This window comes from Scomber scombrus, chromosome 11 (assembly GCF_963691925.1).
Source record: "Scomber scombrus chromosome 11, fScoSco1.1, whole genome shotgun sequence".
In the NCBI taxonomy this organism is placed as follows: Eukaryota; Metazoa; Chordata; class Actinopteri; order Scombriformes; family Scombridae; genus Scomber; species Scomber scombrus.
Window position 1 is genome coordinate 16,105,510 of NC_084980.1, and position 26,835 is coordinate 16,132,344.

Consider the following 26,835-nt stretch of genomic DNA (forward strand, 5'->3'; position numbering starts at 1 on the left):
GATAAAGTGTACACAAATTACAAATATAGGGTTCTCATTCATTTAGCTTCTTATTTAGACAAAAAAAGAAGCTCTAAGATCCTGTTTAATTCATGAATGCAGGAACGTCCCATTCTGAGGGGCTGCTTTGATGTGGTCCAGCCACCCCCTTGTGGATGGGGCTCAAAACCTGCAGTGCAAAAATTAATTCAGGTTCCCTCTTCTCTCCGATTCCCTCTCTAGCCTCTTCGAACCTTGCATGCCTTCATCCTATGTTCTGACAGTACACATAAAACAGAGAAATAATCATCTTCTGTGTATCTGAGAAACCTGCTTTGCTCTGGAAATTCCCCTCATGGAAGATTAAATCTCTACTTCTGAAACAGAATACTTCAAATCCCATAGCCCTCCCCAAAAAACCTCTAACTCACCCATACTGAATTCCTTCTCAGAGAGGGAAATGGCTCTGACAAAGCTTTGACGCCAGGAACAATTTAAAACAAGAGCACACCCACAAATTTAAAAAGGCATCGTCAAATCAAAGACGAGGATTTTGGATTTTTTCTCACAGGCATTTATTTAGTTTATCATGTAAGAAAATAAGACAAAGAAACGTTCCACTTCTCACAATTTCTTTCAATGGCACACAAGGTGAAGGTGTTAAGTTTTTTGGCAGAAAAAAAAAGCAAGAAAAAGATTCAAACAAAACAAGTGCATTATGACTTCCATGTTCAATACTTATATTTTCATATGAAGTATATGATGATGACACTATTAAATGGGGGAAAGTAGCGTGACTTACAGAACTCAAATCCTGACTGTATATTCAAACATATTGTAAGCATAGGCTTCATTTGCATAGCTTAAAGGTGTTAAAACAAAACTGCTTTTTTTATGGGCTACATGTTCTATCAACTATGTGCTGCTACCTCAAGATAAAAGAGAACTTCTGAAAGCAATAAATGTACAATTATGAAAAGCTCTTAAGTGCAGGACAGTGTGCCTTCAACCAATATCAAATGAGAACATCATCAAACAGGAGTCATCCATTCTCACTTTCATATCTTAGGTTTCAGTAAGGCGTCTTTTTGTCATACAAAGACTGGAATTGATAAAAAACACAAAAAAACATAACAGTTGGCATTGTACACTGAAAAGTCATATTGAATGAAATGGTAAACCACATGTGGGTTTAAGCCACATTGATCTGTGGACGGGTCCATTCTTGTAGCATTAGCTTTATCAGTAGTCACGTCTTAAGGCTTAGAATGGGTCCCCACACCGCTCCACAGCTTTAACAAACTAACTCTAAGATCAACAAAGCAGCAACATCAAAATTAATCCCAAATAAATGCATCTAAGGAAATTGTCTTAACACATTTTGGCATTCGAATATTAGTGTATTCAAAAAAATAATATTCCTATGTTCTGATTTGTATGCTTTGTATTAAAGTACATTCTCCCTATTTGTGATGGACCAAAGGAAGACTTGCGTCGACTTGAGTCGACATTGTACTTTCTCTCCCTCTATTTGTAAAACAAGAAGAAGGTCATATGGTTAATACTATCTTTTTATTTTTTCAAGGCTTGACAGAAATCAGGAGGGAATCGATCGTGTCATTTAGGGAATGACAAAGTCCCAACTGTGAGTGACAAGGTGACAGCAGGTCAAAATCAGAGGGACAATGATCACTCTTCCATGCAAGCCCCTCTACTATTTTGGCCTTTATGTAAAACAAATCTCTAGCGCCCTCACTAGACCTACAGGGAAATGACTTGAACCAGCGAGTCTTGCCCTGACCTGACACAGATCACCCCGGCTGATTATGGATCCCACTTGGACCTTCACTGGGGTGGCTGAGCATGTGCACTGACACATAAAACTGCATGTAAAAATGATACACATCCTTTCAACACATTTAAAGAAAGAATGGACGAAAAAGTGTATTAAACTTGGTCAAATTCACAAGTGAAACATCAAATCACCTGTGCTGGTGTTTTTTTTCTTCTTCCTCTATCCATCTGTTAACTTCATGGCTTCTACCCATAGTACCTGCTTTCCTTTCTTAAATAAACTGGGATAATGAGAAAATAATATGATGAGTTTATTCCCGAGACAATAAAAATCGAGTGGCTTTTCTCTCCTCAGGGGTTGGCTCAGTCACAGCAAACAAATACACAAACACACACACAGTTCACTCGTAAGTCCTCACCCCAACACTGTCTGCAATTTTTGGATATTTTCTGGAAATTATGTTTTTGCCCGAGTTAAATTTTAAAATCAATTAAAAACATCACACACTCTCTCTCTCTCTCTCTCTTATAACTCTGAAGAGAACTGTTCAAGCTTAGTTCACGCATAGAGCACAAAAACAAAACATCCCGCAGCATAAACAAAACACTGAGGGTCACAACCGGTTTCAAACACAGAAGTTATTCAGTCAAAAAGGAGGGTGCTTTGCCTGCAAAGACTTGTGGTACAAGGTGGTGGAGATGTAGGGGCTTATTTGGAGAAAACAGTCAATATCTTAAACAGGTGGACTTAGTTTTCGTGATACATGCAGCAGAATGATAAAAAGTGAGAGCTGTCATTCTGGTTTTCACTATTGCCCCTGGTGGGAGAGAATTTCAAGCCATATTTGGCATAACCGGTCAGACAGGCTATCTACTGCTTTCCCTCTCTGTGAGGGTAAAAAAACAACAACACTGTGCGAGTGGAGGCAGAGAGGCCTGCGATCTGTTCTGTCAGTCGCTTAACTACTTTAAAACAAGCCTGCGGGATATTTATTCTGCCCTCATTCCCCTAAAGTAAGGCTGCTCCCACAAAAAGAAGCATGGACACATTAAACTGAAAAGTCACTGGAATGCTCTGAGAGGATAGAAAAATGAAAATGGCTGTGAACGTCTATGGAGGAGTTGCGTCACTAGACAAGCAAAGAGTAATCATCTGCCACTTTATTTTCATCCCACCTGTTAAAATCAGAAACACACACTCAAAGCTTGGTCTTTTCCCCACCTACGGTTGTGCACAGGCTGGAGGAGGGGATGGAATGGAGGTTGTGAAGGAGGAAGAGGAAGAGGAGGAGGGGCATTGGGCTGTGAAGCAGGTAAGGCTGTTTGTTACTCCCTCTTGTCAGCTGCTTTCGACTGCTCCCTCTGAATCATGCAGCGGCGTACAATGCTGTCAAAACTGCCCAGGTAGAATAGGGCAATGGTCCGAAATAATCCCATAGTAACAATCTGTACAGGAGAAGGAGGTTAGAATTAAAATATATCAACCACACTCTGGACGAGCACTGCTTTTGTGAATGTTAGTCCCATTTATTATAAATGCATCATCTCATTTTCAGTGGGATCAACATAATGGACATAGCTGTACCTGCTGAAGACCTTCTGTGATGGAGGTGACAGGTGACATTCCACAGGTGAGGGCTGACAGCATGTAACCATCAGGACCCACAGAGCTGTTAAAGTTCCCTTGCTGTGTGATCAAACAGAGAAACATACAAAATAATTCACTAAGTGCTCACTAAACTGGACAGGAAGAGTGTTGGCTCAGTGACAGACAAACAGAGTGTCTTACCACTGCATCCCGAACTATGATTTTGGCCACTTGGTCTGGTTGACAAACTCCAGAGGTTTCAGAGATTAATTTGGTTTCTAGAGGCTGTGATAGAATATGGATAGATGAAGAAATGACAATTATTTTAAATAGGTGCAAAAATAGATGGAACAAATATCTCTAGAAAAGAGTTATGACTTTGTATGCGATGTATACCTTTGTTTTGTTCTCCTCAGCCAGTCCTGGGGTGTCTGTGTCAGGGGGGTAGGCCACAGTCACATAGATATTGTATGGCTTCATCTACAGAAGGAGAACAGCTACATTAACTCAATATGTTATAAGAATTTTACCATGGCGACTACGTAACATTTTATACACAAAAGGTCTTCAAAATGAGATAAAATGAAATATGTGCTAGAACATTTTAACTAGGCGCACTGTGAAGTTGACTTGCGCTGAAGCGTTTACTTGGTGTGTGGTGGAAATCTGTGTTCATTAGGGTGTTGAAGCGAAAGAGGCCAAAGACTCACCTCCATCTGCAGCGACTCTGCTAAGCCACGCAGAGCAAACTTGGATGGGGAGTAGGCGGTGTATCCAAAGAGGCCAATCTGGCCTGCTTGGGAGGAAACGAACATGATTCGGCCCATTCTTCGCTCCTTCATGGTGGTTATGACAGCCCGTGTCGGGTAAACGCTGCCCAGGTAGTTCACTTCCATCATACGCTGTTGGAAATGTGGCCAAGGTTCATAGAAATTATCTCTTCTGACTGACAGCAACCCCCCTTTCTTGGCAAATGTGTATTACATAACGCGCATTTTCAGGCAACTATTCCGTAACATGTTGGTCTTGTGCTTGATTGTTTTTTATAAATCAGACAAAAGTTTTTTAAGTAAGCCTGTCACTCACATTGGTCTGACTGATTGGAAAAAGCTGTTACATTATCTTGTTATGAGGCTGTATTTTCCATATATAAATAAAACAAAATGATTTTCAGGAAAGTTTAAATATAAAGCTTTACTCAAGAAATGTTTAAAATAGAGTAGAATAAATCTATAAAATAACCTCCTGTTAATAGGTTAGTTGTAGATTGGAGCGGTGAAAATATTTCAACAGCCTATAGACTTCTGAGCATGTTTGTGTGTTGGGTTACACTCTGTGGTACCTACTTTAAAACGGTCTACCTCCATTTCCTCAAACTTTCCAGAAAAGGATGTGCCAGCGCAGTTCACAAGCATATCAACAGGACCCAACTTCTCTTGAGCCTGCACAAAAAGGAAAAAGCCAATTCAATACAACAGAAATAAATAATCAAAGACAATCTGAGATGTTCGACTGTTGATGAGGATAATATGACCTGTTTTATTACACTTTCCACCTGGCTATAATCACTGGAAACATCCACTGATATGCAGAGCACCACCTGAGAAAGAAAACTGTATAAGATTTTATATAATCTAATCACATCTGTGTGAGCAACAATACAGTCATACCAGGTGAAGGGTCTCAAACATATGTCTTTTTCAGAAAAATACACGCTTAAGCCACATACCTGCTTGTCATTGATGGCGTATTTCTCCAGCTCTTTCTTTGCTTGAAGCAATTTAGCCTACAGGAAGGAAAAACTGCATGTTTAATCCCCTACGCCAGCTCATGCGTATGCTTATAAACATGTTACTCCTTTAAAATAGCATTAAAATGTAAGAAATCATCAGGACATTGATGCTCATGTGCAGTACATGTATTACCACAGAGTACAGTAAGTTCTCTACTTGAGAGGAGAAATAATCAAGATAATCCTTCATTTGACATGGAGCAGATTAATCTTTAAAATATGCTGCACCAATGTTTGACATTAATTTGTTGGCTAAAATAACAAACAGGTTAGGACTAAGATAGACACAAAAGACTGATTGGTTAAATATGGTTTCTACTGACCTCATCTCGAGCCACCAAAGTAATGAAAGCTCCTTGTCTGTAGCACTCAATTGCGATGCATTTCCCAATCCCACTTGATCCTCCTGTCACCTGAAAATTGAAATGTTGAAAAAGATCATTGATCAGAGGTCAAATATAGAGTGGCTGTTCAGCGCATAGACTGTGGCGGCAAGTAAAATGCGAATGCTATTATATTTAGTTATTTATTTTCAATTTAAGTTATTCATGCATTATGTATTATGAAATGAATAAAAATACACTCAGCGGACTCAGTTCATTTAGTAACTACACAGAGCTAAAACTATCATGCAGTCTAATACCACAGCCCTGTGAGAAATGCTTCATTTAAGGAGATCATAATGGTCACTTTTTGTTAAAAGAGTTTCAAACAGATGTTGATTCATGGTAATTTAGAAGGATGTAAGCTTATCACCACCTCAAGCTTATCACTTATCTCCACAAAGTTAAACATAAAGTTGAATGAACACCTCTAACCCAGTTTCAACAACAACAAAAAGAACATTATACATTCATCAAAGTGTGATTGGTTTACTCAAGGCAGTTGTGTTAGACAGTTTTAGCACATAGGAGCACCCTAACAATCCATAAAGTGAGTTAGTTTAAGTTGCTAAATTAAATGTTATTCAACACATTTATGTGGGTGTGTCACTCATCTGACAGTTGACGACCGTTAAGAATAAGGGCACAGAGAAAATACATTTTACCGTCAAAAAGTTTTAATGTTTATTTACTGTTAAATAAGTGCTTCTAAGACTACGCAACCTAGTCTTACAACGTAAACCCAGCTATCTAAATACCTAAAACTTAGCTATAGTGATAAATTAAGGTTAGCTACCGTTACCGACCTAAGTAGTGAAGTAGCACTCTGGTGCACTTACCACGACGTGGGCCCCGTTCAATTTAAGAGGTTTGGGACTAATAAGAGGCGATATCATGTATAACAACAACACGAAGGCAACAATGAAGGCAGCAACTACAAGAAGCATGATGAATGGCAGGAGAAGCCACCAGGAATTGATGAAAAGCCAATCCGTGATCGTTGAGCTCAGCGCTTCTTCAGAGGACATGGGTGAAATCTGGCAGTCGTTAGCTTGTTTGCTAACTAGCAGGCCAGCTTCTGGGGTCCAATAACGGAGCTACGAGGGAGGCGGCGACCCTGGAATAGGGGGTTGTGAAACGCAGACCTCGGAGGAGGAGTTGTTCCAGGGTTTGGCAGTGAGTCAAAGAGGTGTAAAGGCCAGGTTAAAGTTATGCGGTGGACCTTGGCTCCCCAGGACAAAGCACAGCCTGCATAAACCAAAACAAATCGAACTGTGCACTGTAAACGGACACCTAACGGCCGTACTTGGTACTTGTAGTTCTTAAACCCAGTGTCTCTGTGGAATCCCTAAGCCGTGAAGTACCCATGAACCACAACTCCCACAATGCAATACTTCGCTTCCTCATTCGTCGTATCCGTGTCAGTTAGCTACACCCCCCTTCACACCCAACCGACTATAAGGTATGTATAATGATAACTAGGACAGTGGACACTAGTTCAGCTTTTCATCATGGACCCACATCTCTATTGTAAATCTTTTTCAATTATGAATTTGTTATTTAAAAAAAAAGTAAACAGCTTTTCTTAACGTAGCTATGACTTTTATTTACATTATGGAAACGAAACAGAAGAAAATCGTATGCATGGGTGACCTCTTGATAAAGAAAATGCTCAAGAATAGACTAAGTTATATGTATAGACATATACAGTAAAAAAAAGAAAGAAAAAGAAATGATGTTCCCCATCAAAACTCTAGCCCTAGGAGCAAAAGAGTACAATTGTGTACAATCTTAAAAAGAGAATACATGAAATGTCGCAAGTATAATACATTTCTCAATTGTAGTGACAATGCACTCCATATCTAAGCATCACAACCAATTCAGAGATAACCAATAAAAATAATCTTGCAGCTTTTCTAGAAGGCACATTGTGCACATTGCCACTTATGGCTACATAAAGTTCATGCTTTCAGATGCATGCCTATGTTGTTAAATGTACAAGAAGATGATCCCTCCGCCTGAGCCATCAGTATCCAACTTTAAACACCAGTCTTTAATCTAATTTTCAGTGAGTTCTTAATATATAAGGCTTAATTTGTTTTGCGGTTAACAATGATCAGCAAAGCCTGTGGATAAAAATGAACAATATGTACAGTATGCTGTGAAAAAGAAACCCATGAGCCAAAGTGAGAAAGTATTTGAAAGCTATCGAGTCCTTGAAAATGATAAAATAATGGTCTGGCACCTTTGGTGATCCATCCTAATAGCTGTGTAGAATTCAAATGACAGTAAACACCATACAATAGTCATTTGTTAGGAAACTGAATCGACAATCCAAAATTGCCCCCGGGCCTAATACAGTTCCCATCCTGAGTATCCCTGTCTCAAAACTATAATGTCCATCACCTTGAGACCATGAATACACATATTTTAGCATAATGAATCTAATGAACTCATGCCCAGTTTCACCTCCCCAGCCTATGCAGCCTTACAATAACACATTCCACAAAATACAGTATACATTATAAAATGCTTGTTTTTCCATAATACAAAATAGAGAAGATGTAAGGGGCATTTATTAGTCCAGCGTGATATGCCCTGACTGGAAAATAAGGACACAAGAGCTAGTCCTAACAAAATAAATTAGTTTTATTTAAATGGCCTAATCTAAAATGTGTTGTTGTATGCTTGCTTTTAGATTTACCAAGTTTCTTGGGTATTTTTTCCTCAGCAATACCTTTAATGCATGATTCAAACAACCCTTTAAATTCCACATATTGTTTCCATTATTTTATCTCAGCTTCTTTGGACAGTGGTGAATATCAAATAAGACTAAGTCTTCTACCCTTTCTGTGGTTATCATATTTGCAAAACAGAGCATTAATCTTGCCCACATATAATAAACCACAAGGCTTGATGGATAGTTAGGATGAGACAGAGAGAGAAAAAGGGACTAGGACAGTAAAGAGAGACAATCGCATTTCCTTTGCTTTGGTTTGGCTTGCTTCAAACATCCTGCCTAGCCTTCTTGTCCAAAGTCCTCTGTGAATTTTTTCAGTTTGTCCAGATCTTGTTCATTAACTGTTGGCTTGGTGTTGGACAGAGACCTCAGCATGTCAGACTGAAAAGAAGAAAAAAAAAATTAACACTTTTTATATGCAGGTATATTAACATAGAAATTTAGGCAAAATATAGTAGTTTTCTATCCTTACCATGCAAACTACAGGTTCCAAGAGCTTTTCCCCGGGGACCTCCATCCATGTCATTTCAATTGCCTGGGGATCCCCAGGTGAGCAAGGAGTCAAGAGGTCATCTACAATAATGTTGGGGTCAGATCTCGATGGCCCTCGTACCTTGTGAAACAAAAATAATTCAAAACATAGGAAAGGAAACAAAAGTGACAATTAATCATAGTGAGCAATAACACATAGAGCATAAACCAGTGACAGTTGTGTAAAAAGGCGTACCCGTTTGAAGTGTGTTGCTGACTGGACCTTTCTGACCGGCTGCATTAGAGCGTCTCTGACAATGATACTGACATCCGCACCCGAGTATCCATCTGTTTTCTTGCCCAGTGTGACAAAGTCAGACTCAGCGAGAATGGTGGCGGTGGAGCCCAGATGGAGCTTGAACATGAAGGAGCGGGCATGCTCTTCGGGCAGCGGGATGTAGATCCTCTTTTCAAATCTGATGAAGTGGTAGTATTGATGTACAGTGAGCACAAGTGAAAGACAACGTGGTCACAACAAGTGTTCATCAACTAATAACAAGTACCTTCTCCTGATGGCAGAGTCTAGGGTCCATGGGATGTTTGTTGCCCCGAGTACCAGCACTCCTTCATTGTCATTCCCCACACCTTCAAAAAAAGAAAGTAAAGGTCAGGGTAAAAACTATCTCACTGACACATGATGGCCCCTCTAGCTCTCCAGCTTGCTACAGATTCATGACTACATGTTACATCACATGTTCAACACTTATGAAACATACTGTATCTCAAACAGACAAATATAAGCCATCTAGGTGCCTCAAACTGGTCTGTATGTTAAAACATTAATATTCAAACTTGATCACAAATGTGTTAATTCTGGGTTTCCCTGCAGTGTTTTACTGCTGATGTGTGCCACCTCACGTAAAATGAATACACTTTATTGAAATGAAATAATTAAATTCAAAAAACAAATAGCAGAAGTGATATTTAACACAGCATCTGCCACATATTTAATGTGTGGTGACTGTTAAGTTAGTCATCTGCAATCTAAAGTAATCATAAGATGAGATGTTTCAGGATCTGGGTGGCATCTTGTAAATTACGCATACACATATAAGGATTCTGTGAAAATGTCTAAACATGAAACACATATAAACAGAGCAATTAACAGAGATCACAATTAAAAATAGATAAGCAACCTTCATCTTTATGTAAGAGACTGATAATCTTTTGAGTCCACCCGCATGATTTGTCAATTTATTTTATATAACCAAATATATTTGCAAACTGAATCCCATTAAGGATGTTTAATGTATGAAATGTTGCTCTATTATACACATTTTTCACTTGAAGTGAGATTTAGTTAAATCATTTCTATAAACTAAAATAGTTGGAGGAAGCTGAAGTTGGAGTTTCACTTCCCGCCACACCTCAATTAGTGATGTCATAGCAGGTGTTTTTCCCTCACCTGTTAAAGAGCATATCTCTGCTGACATCTGTTTGAAGGTGTGACTTGGAGTGCGTCATGTAGTATGTTTGATTCTGAGCACTGATTTATAGTGCTGTACAAGCAATTTTCTGTCCCATATGATTCAGCGCTCAGTTAAAATTTTAATTCTTTACGCTTTACTTAATAATAAATGAGTTGCTAGGGAGAAGTTGTGAGAAGAGTCCACCCACTGCCATTGTCTGAAACAAAGGCTAGGAACCTTTATCTGAATGTTGAGCCAACAACCAACCAACCAAATACTTTAAGGGTGCCCATCAGTGCCTTGTAATGTGCCCACTGCAGCTATAATTGTATCCTGTTGTACAGCTTGAGTTTCTATGGGGACATATTTGTTTGTCCCTCACTATGTCACAATAAAGATTCCAGTAAAATGTAGGAGACAGAAAGGGCCTGAAACTAAGTTTTACTCAGTGCATAAACATGAATTTTTTTCTTAAACTGCCATTTACGTTTCCACAGCCACAACAACTATATCTTAAATTAAATAAGACAAGAATTTTCATTTTATCTGTGGTAAAACAATCACAAAAAACTGTTGTAGCTCATCAGACTTACCCTGCATCTGAACCAGGAACTCTGTTTTAATACGGCGAGCAGCCTCACTCTCGTTCTCACTTCTTGAGCCGCACAGGGAGTCGATCTCATCAATGAAGATGATGGAAGGCTTGTGCTCTCTTGCAAGGCTAAAAAGGTTCTTCACCAGTCTAGAAAGCAGATGAGATGCTTTGAGTGAAGTAAAAAAGCAGCATGCTGGATCATATTTATATATTTAACGCATGTTTCTCTGCATCATTGATGATGCAACTCACTTTTCACTCTCTCCCAGCCATTTGGAGACAAGGTCAGATGAGGAGATGGAGAAGAAGGTTGAGTTGTTTGCCTCTGTGGCAACAGCTTTGGCCAGATATGACTTTCCTGTTCCTGGAGGTCCAAATAGCAAGATCCCCCTCCATGGAGTTCTCTTTCCTATTAGTCAAACAAATAGTTACTTTAAACTATATTAGTGGTTGAGGAATGTCAACAAAAAAACATAATTAATCCCACAGTGATGCACTGTTAATTCTGCAGTTTGCCACAACAACTCAAAGCAAAACCACGTTTGATTCTGTCATTTCAGAGCAATTATGGGCTGACCTTCCTATGTAGGTCCATTAGATTAAGTACCTGTGAAAAGGTGGGGGAATTTGATTGGAAGAATGACAGCTTCTTTCAGTGCCTCTTTGGCTCCTTCTAAACCAGCAACATCATTCCACTTGATGTTTGGCTTCTCCATAACAATCGCACCTGGAAAAACCAAATGCTGAGTTTTTATTGAGATATTCGCGAAATCGTGAAATTTTATGTCACCTGCTATCATATCAGACTATTTTAAGCCTGCAGTAGTCCTAATATTCCTAAAAAGGAAATTCGGTACTAACCCGAAAGCTGATTTTGGAACTTCTTTTTCTCTGGATCATCACCTTCATCACTTTCATTCCTGGGCACACAAACATAATATTATAAAAAAAATATGTAACTTTGACTATATTTTTCGATATGTCATAAGGAACACTGATTTTCCATCAGATCTGAATTAGCACACATATCCCACTGCCCCACCCACAAACATACCCTTTGTCATCAGACTGTGACTCTTTGACAGGCTTAGCGGGAGGAGCTTTCTCTTTCTTCTTTAGATACTCTTTCAATTTTTCTGCTCTGTCCAAGTACTCAGCACATTTTGCCCGGATACTCTGTTTTGCTTTGTCACCCTGGGCTTCATCTGTAGGGAATTAAAAAGAAGGTGCACAGAAATTATTTCAGGCTTGAGTATTTGTTTTCAGAAGGACATCACCCTCCTTTTAGCATTTGGTATATGAAGCGACAGTGCTATTAACAAAAAAAATGTAATTGGTATCAAACACTTCTTTTCAGTACACTCACTATCATAACTTTCATGACAGTGTACACAATGACTTTCTTGTCACTTTGGGAAATTTGAGGCCACATGTAATTAGACCTACAACAAGCTACCGCCATTTCAAGAGGGATGACGTGAATATCATATTCTGACTCCTATTTGGGAAAACAGCTGTTATCATCAGATTGCAGGCACAGTACACTTAATGCCAATGTGCTGTCTAATGTCTTACATTTCACTACATGAAGAAAGTACTGGACAGCAGCTTGGTACAGACGCAGAGCCTCGTCGTAGTTCTGAGCTTTATCCTCTTGAGCTGCCTTGCTGGCAAGATCAATGGCTTTCTGAGAATAAAAAGACAGAACAATGTTAGTTATATGGTACTGTTCATAATACAGATGAAATAGACATGTAAAAAACTTAAGATGCCTAAACCAACCTATGCAAAGTAAATTAAATCAGATAAGATTATGAAATTAACTTAAAACAGAGATGCACCGATACCAATATCAGTAGGATACTGACTCAAATAGCTGGATCAGGTATGGGATACCAGCACTTTGATAAATAACAATTCTGTCAATTTATATCTGTATTTATTTGTTACATTTTGTTTTACAAAGTTATGATAACAATGTACAAGTCAAGCCTGATGTTGTCTTCATAACATAACATAAAAAACTGATCCCAGTATCTTCCACAGAGTGAGGCATACGTATTATTAATTAAAAGCACTGTACTCGGTATCGGCCGATACACAAAGCCCAGATATTAGTATCAATATCGGATCTGAGGTGTCTCTAAGTCTGACATAAGGGACACATACTTCAATCGTTGTGTCAGTGGCATTTCTATATGCAGCTAAAATGTAACTTCATATTTCACGCATCCCGTGTGATCACACGACACACACTGAAGTATGAGTGCCTGAATGCACTTGCTTTCACTTCCTTTTGGTGACCTATATATACATAAAGCACAGTTATAACAATTAGAAGTTGTAAGACAATCTAAAGAATACAAGGCAGCTGTTCTGCTTTCTTTTTGGCGTGGATGTCCTTGTAGAGACCAAATGCAACAAGCAGGCAAACAGCGCTAATCTCATTAGCTGTTTTGTCAAGTTAATAAAAGCTCACGGTGATGTTATACAACAACTGGCAGAACTGCGTGTACTGTTGGGATGGAAAACATTAGCTTTCCCCTTACATATACGCCACATTGTAGGCTTTTGGTGGTCATTTTGTTGTTCACATGTTAACTGTCGAATTAAAGCCTTGGATAGCTAACGCAAAGTGAGCTAACACGGCTAGTTAGCAGCTAATGATGCAAATGTTACGTTGCTTTACATCTTCGGGAAACATTTCTCCAGAACGGCAAACAATAAAAATAGACCAGACGTTTCAGATTCACAACTAAGGTCACTTTGTAGTTTTGGTCGTTGACGTGAACAACTTTGTTAGCTTATTTACACGTTTTAGCAAGCTCTGGGGTTGGTCCTCAACTTACCTGTAAATTATTGTTGGTAGCCATAAGGGCCGATCACTTGTCCGATAGTAGAAACGAATGTAGCACCGCAGTGAGTTGACAACTTTTAAACACTTTGGTTTAGACTCTAGCCTCGCGAGTAGACTGTTAACTGGAAAATGTAGGTCTTTCTTAGACTTGTTTTCGTTGTTTAGATCGTTCCCGAGGAGGATCGAGGAGGGAACTTCCGCATTGAAAAGTCGATATTGGCGTATACGGTATGTGATGACGTCAAGACGCAGCCTCCTTCAGAGCTCAGTGTCGCGTTTTATAAGGCAAATATCACGAAAACGTACCTCTAACATGTTGTATTGTCTACTTTTTATATATTTTTAATATTTTGCAGTTCTTGTGATCTATTTTGCACCTCATGTGGCTTGTTGTGTGGTGTCTGTTCTATAATACCTAACCCACCCACCTTATTTCGAATTATCTGCCAATTTGTCTGACACTTTCTCTTGAATTAGGGTTAAATATTTTTTTGAAAGAAGCAGTCCACTCATGCTGCAGCACACCCACACAGCTTTGACTCAAAATATATTCTGATTTTATCATCATAGAAAATGATGTCCACTAGGGGCGATTTTAGAGCCTTTTTATGGGTGCTCAAGCACCCCTAAATTTGAAAACAGCACTCCTAAAAATTAAAAATTATAATTGTTTGTTTTTTTCTAAAAATTATTTTATACAACTTTAATTATTTTGCGAGCCTGTCTGTTAGAGATAGGACAAACACTTATGCTACAGGTTCAAATGGTTTTATTTTAACAGGTTTAATGTACTTTGGATAGTTCTGTCATTAATATTGTGTTTCCCTCAGGATTCATTAACTATCTCAGGGTCCTCTTTGTAGAAATCTGGTTTATTCTGAACCATTATTATTATACACTATAGTAGACCACTGTACTAGGTATTAATATGTCTCGTTGTAATTTCTGTTATCAAGTGAAATGAGTAATTTAGCAGGGGGGTTGAACACTTGCAGGGCATTGCATATCAAATTCTCATTAGGAGCTGAGCCCCCCTAAAGGTCTGATCCTAGAATCGCCCCCGGTGTCCACAATTGTATTGTATATGTACAGTCACCGGCCACTTTCATAGGTACACCTGTGAAATCTAATTCAATCCATACAACAGATCTTCCATAAATTCTACTTTTTTGAAATGTATACATTTTCAGTTTTTGTTGACATTGTCAAGACGGTGATAATTCTGCTTTATGTTTAGTATTGAGGTCATAGTGGGTGATGGTGGTGGACCAAGGTGCATTATATTGAATGGTGTTCCTAATATTTTGTCCACTCCATTAACATATATGAGAGGGGCAAAATATTAGGAACACCATCCACCAATTAGTACAGCCTCAATAATAAACATAAAGTAGAATTATCACCTTCTTGACAATGTCAAAAACTGAAAATGTATAAACTTTTTAAAAAAAGTAATATTTATGGCAGAGCTGTTGTATTGGATTGAATAAGATTGCACAGGTGTACCTAATGAAGTGTCCGGTGACTGTATTTAATCTCTGTAACAACCTCTTTATTCACAAGGTACTCCTGTAGTTCTTCCACTCTGTCCAGATACTGTTTGCATTTATCCCTGATCTTCTGGTTGCCATCTTTACCCTGAGGTTCACCTAAAGGGAAGGACAATATTTTTCTTTAATAGCATTCTGCAAAGTTATTCATTCTTGTGACAGACATCTTATAAACAACCTATCATAAACAATGAAAGAAATGTTAGAAATAAATACTGGCACATATGCACACAAACAAAAACTGTTAATAGATGAGTGACGACCATATAGATGCTTATTGTCCACCTGGCATTGATATGCAGACAGTAAAGATGACCTGATATGTCACAATTTATGTAGATGTGGTATGTAAGTGTGACATTAGATGTCATGGTGACTCACGTTTTACGATGTGCAGAAAATACTTGACTGCATGTTGGTAAGAGCGGATGGCCTCTTCATAGTTCCCAGCCTGGTCCTCCTGTGAGGCCTTCTGTGCTACAGCAATAGCTTTCTAAATGAATGATAAATGAAATCGCTACATGAAAGAGTGCACGTGAACCTAAAACCTTGTAATTTTGCAGCATTTTAGGTCCCATGCTGCATCAATCTGCTTCAGCTGAAACAAAAGTAATATGGGGCTGTGTTGTTATAACAAATGGCAGTGAGTACCATATAACCTATCAACAAATCATAATCATTTACACAAATGTCTCTACTTTGAGCTTGTGCTGAATATTATAATTTATTGACTGACTACTAAGTTACCCTGTGACCCTGTACATAGAAGATATTTTCACTTGTCATTGCAGAAAAAAACATCAAGTGTAATTAATAACATTAAATACCATTGAACCTGCATGCACAACCATGGAGCTGCTTTGCCAATATGAAATGTGGTTGTTATTAATGATGTCAATAACACAAACGCCTTTTATCAGCTTTGCTATAGGAGGATTTACTTTTTCTTCATTCATGTTATAATCAATTTAATCATTTAGTTCTCAGACTGCTTCTCTTTACTAAGTAAAAAAAACAGAAGTAGGCTGTGGCTGTACTCACCTCATAGACATATCAGCTTTGCCTTCATATACAGTACATTCTCAATCAGTTAAATACATGATAGATATAGATAGCTAGATAGATAGATAGATAGATAGATAGATAGATAGATAGATAGATAGATAGATAGATAGATAGATGGTAATACTTGAACTACAACTACCATTTATCAATTGTCCACATTCTCTGCTTAAATCGTTTAATTAAATGTGAATGAATGATATTTCACGGACTGCCATTGAATCTGTGGACTCAATGTGAATAACAATTGTTGGTCAATGACAGAGTTATGTCAGCTCTTGCAGTGCAGGAACATTGTTGTCACAACAATGTTTTACACTCATGCTACGACACACTTGTTCTGGGCTACAGTTAAGTAACATACGAAGAAATAAATAACTACACACGTACATTTGAAATGTCTGTTTTGATATAACTAAACTGTCACAATGAATCCCGTCAGACTGCATACATGGATTATGACACACTCGATGGATTTGTTCCTATCCTGAGTTGCTGCACTTGATAAACGCTTCTCCACAGACAAACATGGGACTTCCACTGAGGCATGTATACATCCTACCTGTAGATTTGTGGGCTCCATTCGGAGTCCTGTTATTATCAAACAACAGATTCAATCCGCGGTCCTCGCCAGTCTTGTTTCGTTTATCCTGCCTATGTCATTGTATAACAAGTTCCTGTTTGCTTATCACTCCCTCATCTCTGACACAGGCGTCCCAGAAAGCAGCCTGCCCAGTTAAAAGAATGGCAACGATGCTGGGACGCGGAAACCCTCCTGCAAGTGAGTCAAGGCTCGTAACTGTTGTTGTCCAAGTTACCAATATAAGAAACACAAGCTGCCGTGCTTTTGTTTTTAGTTTGCCCAAACAAAAACAGCTGCTTACGAATGTCACATCTGATTTTATTGAGAATCCTCTTAGGGCCGTCAACCTGAACAATAATGCACAACAGAAAACAGAACATGAGTCGTAGTTGTAACTCAGTATGGAAGCTGTTGTTACAGAAAGTCGAAATGTAAAACCTGGGATTTAAGCGAATGTGCGCGTGCGCAACATTAAAAAAAAATCACTAAAAAACCCCCAACAAAAAACCCAACACACGTCACTAGTGAATTTCGTGTGATGACCATGAGCTCCACTAGAGGTCGCCACAGGACAAATTTAAAAGGATCAATAATGTTTAGACCCCGTCAAACAAACAAACAAAAAAACAACAAACTACAAGTGGGACCCTTCGTCAGTTTGAGGAAAATTAGTTTTGGGTGTTCTTCTGATCCCGTGATAATTACTGTTAAAACCGTAAAAACGGTTTAAAATACTATTATAGTAATATTATATTATGTAGAAATTATCATACAGCTGTCTTCATCTGCCACATTTAGGCTACCACATGACAATTTAATTTAATATTCCAAATCTAATATTTCTGTTTGGGTTTGTACAGATTTTTTGCTTTGTATTTATGTTTATAAAATAGAAACCTGTTCAGATTGACTCATAAGTCATAATACTGTAAATTTAGTGCAATGAGTGTCTGATTTGATTAACACGCAGCAACTTTACACTGGTCCCTGAAAGATAATAATAATAATAATAATAATAATAATAATAATAATAATAATAATAATAATACATTTTATTTATAAAGCACTTTACCTTTCCAAAGCAAAACTCAAAGTGCAATACAAGAACGTTTCCCTCAAAGTCTCATTAAGCAAATAAAAAACTATATTTTTTTAGTAACAGCCTAGGTAAGAGGGTTTCGTAATATTATTATTATGAGAAAAGAAGATCATAAAACAAGCTGCTGCTGGGCAACGCTGTGTAAACTGTGTTTGGGGACCTTTGGCCCAACACGAAGGATTAGCGTCGAGCTCAGACCATCGTCAGCCTGACACCTGATAGCTCCAGTGTGGCGCACAGTTTGGTGAAGGAGACGGAGAGCTGGCGTTATTCACTTGGAAATATGCTTCCGACAGAGAGAGCTTATCGCCGTCAACAGCAGAGGATCATCTTAAAGCTTTGTTTGAAATTAGAGGATGTGTCGTCCTGTTGAAAGAGCCTCACGCGTAATTCGCGCAGCCCATTAGGCGCATTTCATGGACATCTATAGATGACAAAACCTGCACACTGTGGGTTGCTCTCAGCATCTACAGGGATCACTGCTGTGGAACATGGCGAGAGGGATGAGAGGAGCTCATCTCCTCGCTGTATTTTTTACCTTTTCGATTATACTTTTCAGGGATACAAACGGACAAGCCTCTTCTGATAGCTTGATAGGTTTTAGTTTGAGTCCTCCGTATTTCAACCTCGCTGAAGGATCTCGTATCTCTGCAACAGCAACCTGTGGTCAGGATGAGGCTGGGAAAGCGAAATATGAATTATACTGTAAAATCGTCGGAGGACCGACTAATGGACCTCCTACTCAAAATATACAGGTAAGAAAATAATATGGGAACTAGATGCAATCTTACTTAAGCGTTCTGTCCGTGCGTAAAAGTGGCACTATACTCGCACTTCAGTAGAAATTATATTGTAGTCTGGTATAAAATTGAACACGATGTTAGATTTAACAATGAGCTATTTAGTTATTTTTTGTGAATATTGTGAATTCTAAATGGCTTCTGCGTCTTTGTAAAGGTTTAGAGCGCTCCGGGGAACCCTGACAACTCTGCCCTGACCAAGTTGTACAACTGCCAAAAATAGTTTTACACCATTGCTGTTGAGTCCCAAGTTTTCAAAAGGAAATTCCCTTTCAACAGTGGTCTTGCCACCCTCACAACTTTTTCTGTAGTGCCCTACATTACTGTAAAAAACACCAGTCTCACAATGACATGCCTACATCTTTTTTACAACTCAAGGCTTGAAAGGACTTGCAATATTGGTGCTAATATTTTTTTCATATTATGGTGTAGGTTAGTTGGTGCCTTCATTCAATGTGAAATGTGCATGCAGTTTGCTGTGACCATTTGGCTGTGAGTGTTTCTAAATACCAGCAATTTGACACCATTCAGGGTCAATTTTGTGACTACTGCAAATCTGATGACCCAAACAAAGCCTCCCCGGTGTCCAACGCCATTGATGGGACAGAGCGGTGGTGGCAGAGTCCTCCTCTCTCCAGGGGAATAAACTACAATGAGGTGAACGTTACCCTGGACCTTGGGCAGGTGAGATTATCATACTTTACTGTGCTATGAACAGCTGTTTACCTGCTGCTACCTGCAGTGTGAATAATGACTGCCATATTTTACTGGTGACAGTAAAATATAGCACCTTGGTGTTACAGACTGAATAGAGGGAAAGTATTTCTGTTTTGGCCCTTGCTTTGCGGCTGTGAGACATTTGGAAGAACCCTTTAAAGTGGTGTGAAATCTTAAATTTAAGTATTTTACTACTTAACTTTATGGTGCAACATCTGCTGAATAGGAAGGAATTTGTTTTGATGTTGTATTTCATTGACAGATATTCCAAAGGTGTTACATGATTATGTTTTAAGTTTGAGCTTCATCACCCCAGCCGGCAGTGATCATGTGAATAATGTCCTGCAGTTGGATGCTTGCCAGGAATCGGATTCATGCCCCTTTGCCCGCTAAATATCCTTCCATCACTCGACTCGTGTCCCTGGCAGGATTTTGGCTCATGGCCCATAAAATTGCACCTCACGCTCAATTATCTTCTGCGAGGAAAGAGAGGAATTCTTTCTCAGGCTAAGGGATCAGACGGATGTTAAATCAGATTCGAAGTGCAGGTGGAGGCTTGGATCTCTTATGTGATGAGGGTTTCTACCAGTTCTGGAGTAGACTTCAAACAGAGGGCAACAATAGAGCTTCTCTGCACGCGTGTTGGATGGATGGCTCCAAGTGGGCACTATGTCAGACAAAGGGTGTTGGCTTTTCTATCTCTGTTTTTAGACAAATTGAGCTGAGCAAAGATCCTACATGGCTAAATATAGTCGACGTTTACAAGTGGATGGACACATGCAGGGCCTTCAGGGATGTCTGACTTTAATACGTGGTAATGCTCAGTTTATTTGGGAGCAGGGAAAGCAGCATTATTGCATTATGGTGTGCTATAAAGAGCATGAATAGATCTCTGACTATGACTACCAACACACACACACACACACACACACACACACACACACACACACACACACACACACACACACACACACACACACACACACACACACACAAACACACACACACACACACACACACACACACACACACACACACACACACACACACACACACACACACATACCTGTCACACACAATATCTGATGTAACCACCAAGACTGTAAACAATGCTCACCTGCCACCCTTGCATCTTAGCCCATACAGTTATTTTGGCGCCCAAATATTTTCTAACCTACAGTGTGAGGGAAACAAGTCTGTGTAAGCAGCAGAAAAACGGACTTGGTGAGACAAAGCCTGGTATGTGTGGTACAGATTTTTGGACTTGCCAGCAAGTACAGACTTTCAGCTTCCTATCTTTTGGTGTAACAAACCGGAAAACTTGGATAAACAGGATAAATTTTGTGGCCAATGAAATATGTGGGCTGGGCCCAGCTGAATGGGTTTTGTGGTTTCTTTCAAGACCTGCACAGGTGGCTGTTCTGCTGTTATCTATATTGCTCTCCATAGATATTTTAGATAATGGCACACAGCAGATGTTTATGTTAAAATGGTGGGGTTCAAAGAGAGAGGCCCTTTTCGACAGAGCTGTTTCCGGTGGTACGTTGAAGGAGATTGTTTAAAGCAAGGTCTGTCTAGTTTAAAGTTAGAAAATCTGATCAAAAGTAAACTAAATTGTTTGTCAAATGAATTAGACCGGGGCTGTGCATGAAATACAACTTTCAACATTATTTAACAGCCTATTTTCAAGTCTTTGTCACTCTGTAAATCACTTAACCTGATGTGTCAGATGGTTTGTTACACAAAGCCACCTGAGAAGTTGCCCATGGAGACTGTTTGGAAAAGGACAGGCAATTTCAAAAAAATACTTGGCAGGTGATTGGATGAACCATCTGTCTATCATGGTCTATCACTGTCTTACCTTGCAAGGCAGCTGGATTCACAAGATCATGAAATCATGTTAGAATCTTCATAGGACACTGAACGGTCTGAACAACCGGTTGTTTGCACATGAGCACACAACTTGAAGCCTGACAAGATGGATTCTCACGTAATCGCATGATAATGTTATCCTGTGAATCCAGCTGCCTTGCAAAGTAATAATACAAAGTAATAGTAAATACACTCATATGTCCAGAACAAGTAAAGCATTCCTTGTGCATCCCATGGTATCTCCACCAAAATAATGGCTATTTTTCCTGGAACTTTTGCCCTTGTTAAACTATTTAAAGGACACAGTAGGCAAGCCATAGTTCTGGTAAACATTTACACCACGTATCAGACTGCCAGTCACTCCTTTTTTCTGGGGAATGTATTTTAGGAGCCCTGACCACATGTGCTTATCTGCCTGAGTGAGCCCAGAGTAGACCATGTGAGGCAAACATACCAGGGCTTACTGCTGTCTCTCTCCCATTTGATCAGACTGAGGTGCCTCTGATTGGTGGGTGTCAGGTGCTGAACATCAGACATTTGTGGTTTAAATTAAGTTTTTTGATTTGTGTCTGGATTGATGTCCAAGGGACTTACTGGCATTTTCGTGTGAAGTTGGCTGTGGATTATTTCTGTTGGTGACAGGCGTTTGTGTTGATGGTGGAGCTTTGTATGGTGGTTTTGTGGCTTTAAAGGGACTCCGAATATAGAGCATCTTGTTGTTTATCCATGATTTAGAAGTTGTTTACTCAACAGGTGATGATGTTGCTTATACTTGCTTTTCACTGTGGAGAATCATAATACAGGCAAGAAAGTTGGAAGATGGGAATGATCTGGTTCAGGTTAGCGCAATGGCTTTGGCTCTGCTCACAGATCTGCAATCGTCAAGAGACAAATCTTCCAAGAACTAAATTTGAGAGACTTTCCCTTGGAACCTAATCCCCTCTCTTAGGGGTGCACCTCCCACTGGAGTTGATTTGAATGTTTTATTTGCAGTCGTCGCCCCCTTTTGTGTAAGAACCCTTCTAGGCAGCATTGTTTGACATCCCATCTGCACTCTCAGACTCCCACAAAGGTTTGCTTCTTTTTAAGCCTCACTGAAAGTGACCTGCCCTACTCTTTTTACTGCATAAATGGATAGAAAGTGAGATGGTAGCGTAATGTGGTGGTGAGAAAGTACTTAAACAGAAAACACTCACACACACACACACACACACACACACACACACACACACACACACACACACACACACACACACACACACACACACACACACACACACACACACACACACACACACACACACACACACAAATATTCAAGTCTTATGCTGAAGACATTCCACTTTCCCTTGACATCTCTTGCTGAATAGACATTCAGCTATAACCACACATGATGCTGCATGCAAGCATGATCTTGTTGAGACAGATTCATTATGCATGGCTGCACTGCATCCTTCCAAATATATGGGTCAAGACGTATAAGGATTTTCAACAACTCAATTTTAGAATAAAAAAACAAGCATATCTAATGCAGTAGTTCAAACATTCAGAATGTTGTGTACCTGACAATTCATATTACAATTTGAAAGTGATTTTAGTGGGGGGTTTTCAAGATTAATTGGCACTGGCCTGAAAAAAAAGTCATGTGGTGCGACCATGATTCATCTTGAAATATCTTATCTAAATAAAAGATCATCATTTACAAACATTTAAAAACAATTCAAATACTTTGTTTCCAAACACTTAATATTACTGAAAACTTGTAAAAAAAGATGTGAAGCGTGTTAAGTAAATTGATTTATTTCAAGATGAATCATGGTCGCACCACATGACTCTTTTTAAGGCCAGTGCCAATTAATCTTGAAAACCCCCCACTAAAATCACTTAATTTCAAATGTATAATATGGATCTTCAGTTACACAACATTCTGAATGTTTGAACTACTGCATTAGATATGCTTGTTTTTTATTATTCTACAATTGAGTTGTTGCAAATCCTTATACGTCATTGACCCATATATATGTATATTATAAAACATGTAGAGGTTGTAATCCTAAATGAGATGTATATGTAAATCAAAAAGACCAAGAATGGGGTACATTGTTGTTAAACATTAAGTTTATCCTGCTGTACATATAGAGTACGCCTGGTAATAAAAATTTGATCATACAGTGCAGCTGGTTCAGTGTGACCCCAGAGACAAGATCGACTGTTAAACATGTCCCTATTGCTGTGGTGACGATAGAGATGATGTAAGTGCCTGTATTTAGCTTGGCTGCCTGGGGCACCAAGCCAAACCAGCAGATATTTACTACTCCACCAACAGCCACCTTGTGTTAGTTAGCTGTAGCACTCTGGCTGGGAGAGTACATCACGGGTGACTGTTGGACTGCTGTTTCTCCTAAATCTGAAGTGCTGATGTGGAAAGCTTGCAGGGTTTAAAGTGGGATCTGTTCACCTTTTCAAGGCCTTTGTCGCCAATTCATACATGAAAATGCTAACCAGTGGTCACAAGTCTTTTTTTCCCTTGATTTTGTTGGCATAGACGCCTTTATTTATCAGTAGACTGACTGAAAACATGGGAGAGGGGGTGTGACACACAGCAAAGGACCTCCGATCGGGATTCGAACCGAGGTCGGCTGCGTATATGGCATGCGCTCTAACCACTCGACCACCTGCGCACCAAGGTCACAAGTCTTCTGACGCAGGCACTGACGCAATGGCATGTGTTAGATACCAGAAGTTTTCCTAGACCTGTTTGATAGGGCTGTTTCATGAATAGTAGTATGCATCAGTCTGCTTTCATTTGAGGTCACTGATATATGTGAGAAAAATACTGCAATATTATACATATTGTACTGAAATGTTAGTATACCATCCTTTATCAATTCACTGGCCTCTTTGTAAATAATGTTAAAATCTAAACACACTGGTGCTCACATCTTATAGCTAAATTTGATGATGACGCCTCATTAATAGTCAAACATGTAGTAGTCAATTCAGAAAAGTGCTCAGACATTTTTGTATTAGCAGCTGCACCTCAGGCTTTGACAATGAGAAAATTGCTAACAAGTAGAAACTTGTAGGGTATATACTGTATGTTTTCTGTTACAGTTCTCTTTTAGCAAACTGCTCTTTGGTTGCTGTATCACTAATTTTGCCATGGAGATAGAGAAAAATACACTAGACTACCCCACTCCCCTTCCACCCTCCACCTGTTGCACACAGACAAACAGTTGTGCATTGCATTGTTACAAAACTGGAGGGCAACTGCCCCCCCCCCGGGCTGCCTTGTGTTCTGTCTGGCAGGGATGATCCACTCTAACAGAAGGTGATGCCTCCTCTCCTTTGAATTGCATTCTTCTGATCTAACATCAGACTCTCAGGAGCTCACTCAGATGGCTTATATATGTCAGGATTGTAATTTCACTGGTCCTCTTGGCTCTGTGGTGCCCTCTGGTTGGAATTCAGGATTAGGAGATGCAATATCTGCTTCTTGACTGCACTTGCTGAAAATGTACTTATGCATGTTACATTACCAGCTTACATCTCATGCCTGGTTCGCATTACATTACTGTAGATAAGATTAGATCCAAGATATTGGATATAGTTTCACATATACCACAGACACCACACTTTATAAGAGAACGTCCAATGAGAAAATCCTACTCAGGCCATTTTACATTACACTCCATTTCATCAACACAAAGAGATTATTATTGAAGAGATCCACGTGGCAGGCACAGCAAGGAGAATAACTGGCAAAGGGTCACGCAATCACACTTCTTTTAATATCATTGTTTTTTTTGTTAGTGTGAACTGCTCCTCCCCTGCTCTGTTACCTCAAGCGCAGGCATGTGTGAAGTTAGAGAGCAAAAACCCTGTGTGAGGCAGCAGGGCTGCTGCAGTTCTCACTCAAGGGTGTGCATTTATCATGCTTGAGCTGTCTCTCTCTCTCTCCCCCTCACACACACACACACACACACACACACACACACACACACACACACACACACACACACACACACACACACACACACACACACACACACACACACACACACACACACACACACACACACAGACACAAACAATCACTGAACCACCAGGGGTCAATAATCAAGACGTAATAATACACACATAAATACACACATGACATGACATGACACAAGACATATCATGGTTAATGAATTTAGGAATAATGTTTGTGTGTGTTTGTCAAAATGCATTTACACATTGCTACAAGTGTACTGAGGAAGGGGAAATGTTAATATACTGTTGTTAAAATGGTGTTTGGTCATGAGGGACTCAGTGTGCTGTTGTGTTAATTAGAAGGTCAAAGGATGTCTGGAAACGTTATACTTTGTATATGTACCACTATTGTAGGGGGTCAAGGTCTGGAATTTGAGATGGGGGTAGAAGGCAGAAAGAGTAGGTGTCAAACAGTCCATACCTGTCACAGCTCAACCCCTGACCTTTCTGACACCCACCCACAGCCTCCTACAATAAACCTCCTGGCACAGCACTCTTGTCTAAAGCCTATGGCTGCAGAAGCAGGGAGTGGCAGAGGATGGCTCTGCTTAAGTATTCCAAGTGTTTTTGCCACAAACTTGTCAATCTGTTTCATGTCTTAGTACACCACTGGAATCCTGTGCTGGTGTGCTTAGCATGCCATCATGATATTTCATGCTCCCTTCAAACAATATGTAGGTACTGGACATATTTTAAGAGTGTGTGTTTAGACTGGCAGGTAAGAGCTGGAGAGACAGACCTGAAATTAAGCAAAGCTATGCCAGGACAGGCCCCATCTTCCGAGATCATGCTGTCTGCTTCCGACTGGGTTTTTTTCCGGAGGATTCTTCCTGCCATCACTCAGTTACTGGCATCGGTATGAGATACCACTGTTAAAAGCATTGCCACATTTAGGCTAGATGATAATTAAGTTTGAAAAAATATGTTGCTTTTATTATGACTTTTAAACTCTTTGCAAAAAGAAAGAATAAGTACAGTATATAAGTAGAATATAATATTACCACTGAGTCTGTTGGAATTATCTTTCACGTTTGACAACACACTGAACAACAGGCCAACTAATGTACCAGAACCAGGACAGAAACAATTCTCCATGGGTGATAAAGGCCTTTGTCATTCTTCAGAAACTGGAGAATTGTTTGTAGTTACCATCTTTATCAGTTCTGTATCCATGACAAGTGATGAAGAAGATTTTCACTGCTGTGCATTGCTGTCAGTGACAGGTTCCTGAAAGCAGTGGCAAGCTCTGCTTTGGGGGCATTAGGAGGGAAGGGGAATGTGGCGCTATGTTTGGAATCTGAGATGGGTCTGCATGCCAGCCAGCACGTCTCTGGCCACCCCTACCCTTTTTACCCTACCCCTCCAACCCCCCATCCATCTGCCTCCCTCCCCCCGGCCTTCCTTTTACGTCATCACAGCCCGTGTGAACTAAATTTCCTCCCAGTCCTCAGG

At 39.6% G+C, this 26,835-nt stretch overlaps 3 protein-coding genes across 5 annotated transcripts in view; 1 reads left to right on the forward strand and 2 right to left on the reverse strand.

The window, feature by feature from the left end:
• Positions 1-536: 536 nt before the first annotated feature.
• kdsr (3-ketodihydrosphingosine reductase) lies at positions 537-6,775 on the reverse strand. The gene is made up of 10 exons (XM_062429180.1): positions 6,376-6,775; positions 5,477-5,566; positions 5,091-5,147; positions 4,896-4,961; positions 4,708-4,803; positions 4,072-4,263; positions 3,758-3,841; positions 3,563-3,646; positions 3,359-3,460; positions 537-3,219 (listed from the first exon to the last, which is right to left on the reverse strand). The coding sequence occupies exons 1-10, from the start codon at positions 6,562-6,564 to the stop codon at positions 3,100-3,102; spliced, it is 1,080 nt and encodes a 359-aa protein (XP_062285164.1). The 5' UTR covers positions 6,565-6,775; the 3' UTR covers positions 537-3,099.
• A 347-nt stretch (positions 6,776-7,122) lies between these two features.
• Positions 7,123-17,317, reverse strand: vps4b (vacuolar protein sorting 4 homolog B). Of its 2 annotated transcripts, XM_062429816.1 has the most exons (13): positions 16,843-17,317; positions 15,600-15,711; positions 15,217-15,317; positions 12,387-12,498; positions 11,866-12,016; positions 11,673-11,731; positions 11,419-11,538; positions 11,064-11,220; positions 10,810-10,958; positions 9,311-9,392; positions 9,004-9,223; positions 8,749-8,889; positions 7,123-8,657 (listed from the first exon to the last, which is right to left on the reverse strand). In XM_062429816.1, the coding sequence occupies exons 1-13, from the start codon at positions 16,861-16,863 to the stop codon at positions 8,556-8,558; spliced, it is 1,527 nt and encodes a 508-aa protein (XP_062285800.1). In that variant the 5' UTR covers positions 16,864-17,317; the 3' UTR covers positions 7,123-8,555. The 2 variants fall into 2 exon arrangements, with proteins under 2 accessions (XP_062285800.1, XP_062285801.1); XM_062429817.1 differs by lacking the exons at positions 15,217-15,317; positions 15,600-15,711; positions 16,843-17,317 and adding an exon at positions 13,661-13,921.
• Positions 17,318-18,444: 1,127 nt separating this feature from the next.
• The window catches only part of LOC133991283 (laminin subunit alpha-3-like), a 56,286-nt gene continuing 47,895 nt past the window's right edge, over positions 18,445-26,835 (forward strand). For both annotated transcript variants that reach the window (XM_062429814.1, XM_062429815.1), the window contains exons 1-2: positions 18,445-18,717; positions 19,294-19,446. In XM_062429814.1, the coding sequence (XP_062285798.1) occupies positions 18,454-18,717; positions 19,294-19,446 (417 nt within the window). In that variant the 5' untranslated portion in view covers positions 18,445-18,453. The remainder of the gene's footprint in view (positions 18,718-19,293; positions 19,447-26,835) is intronic.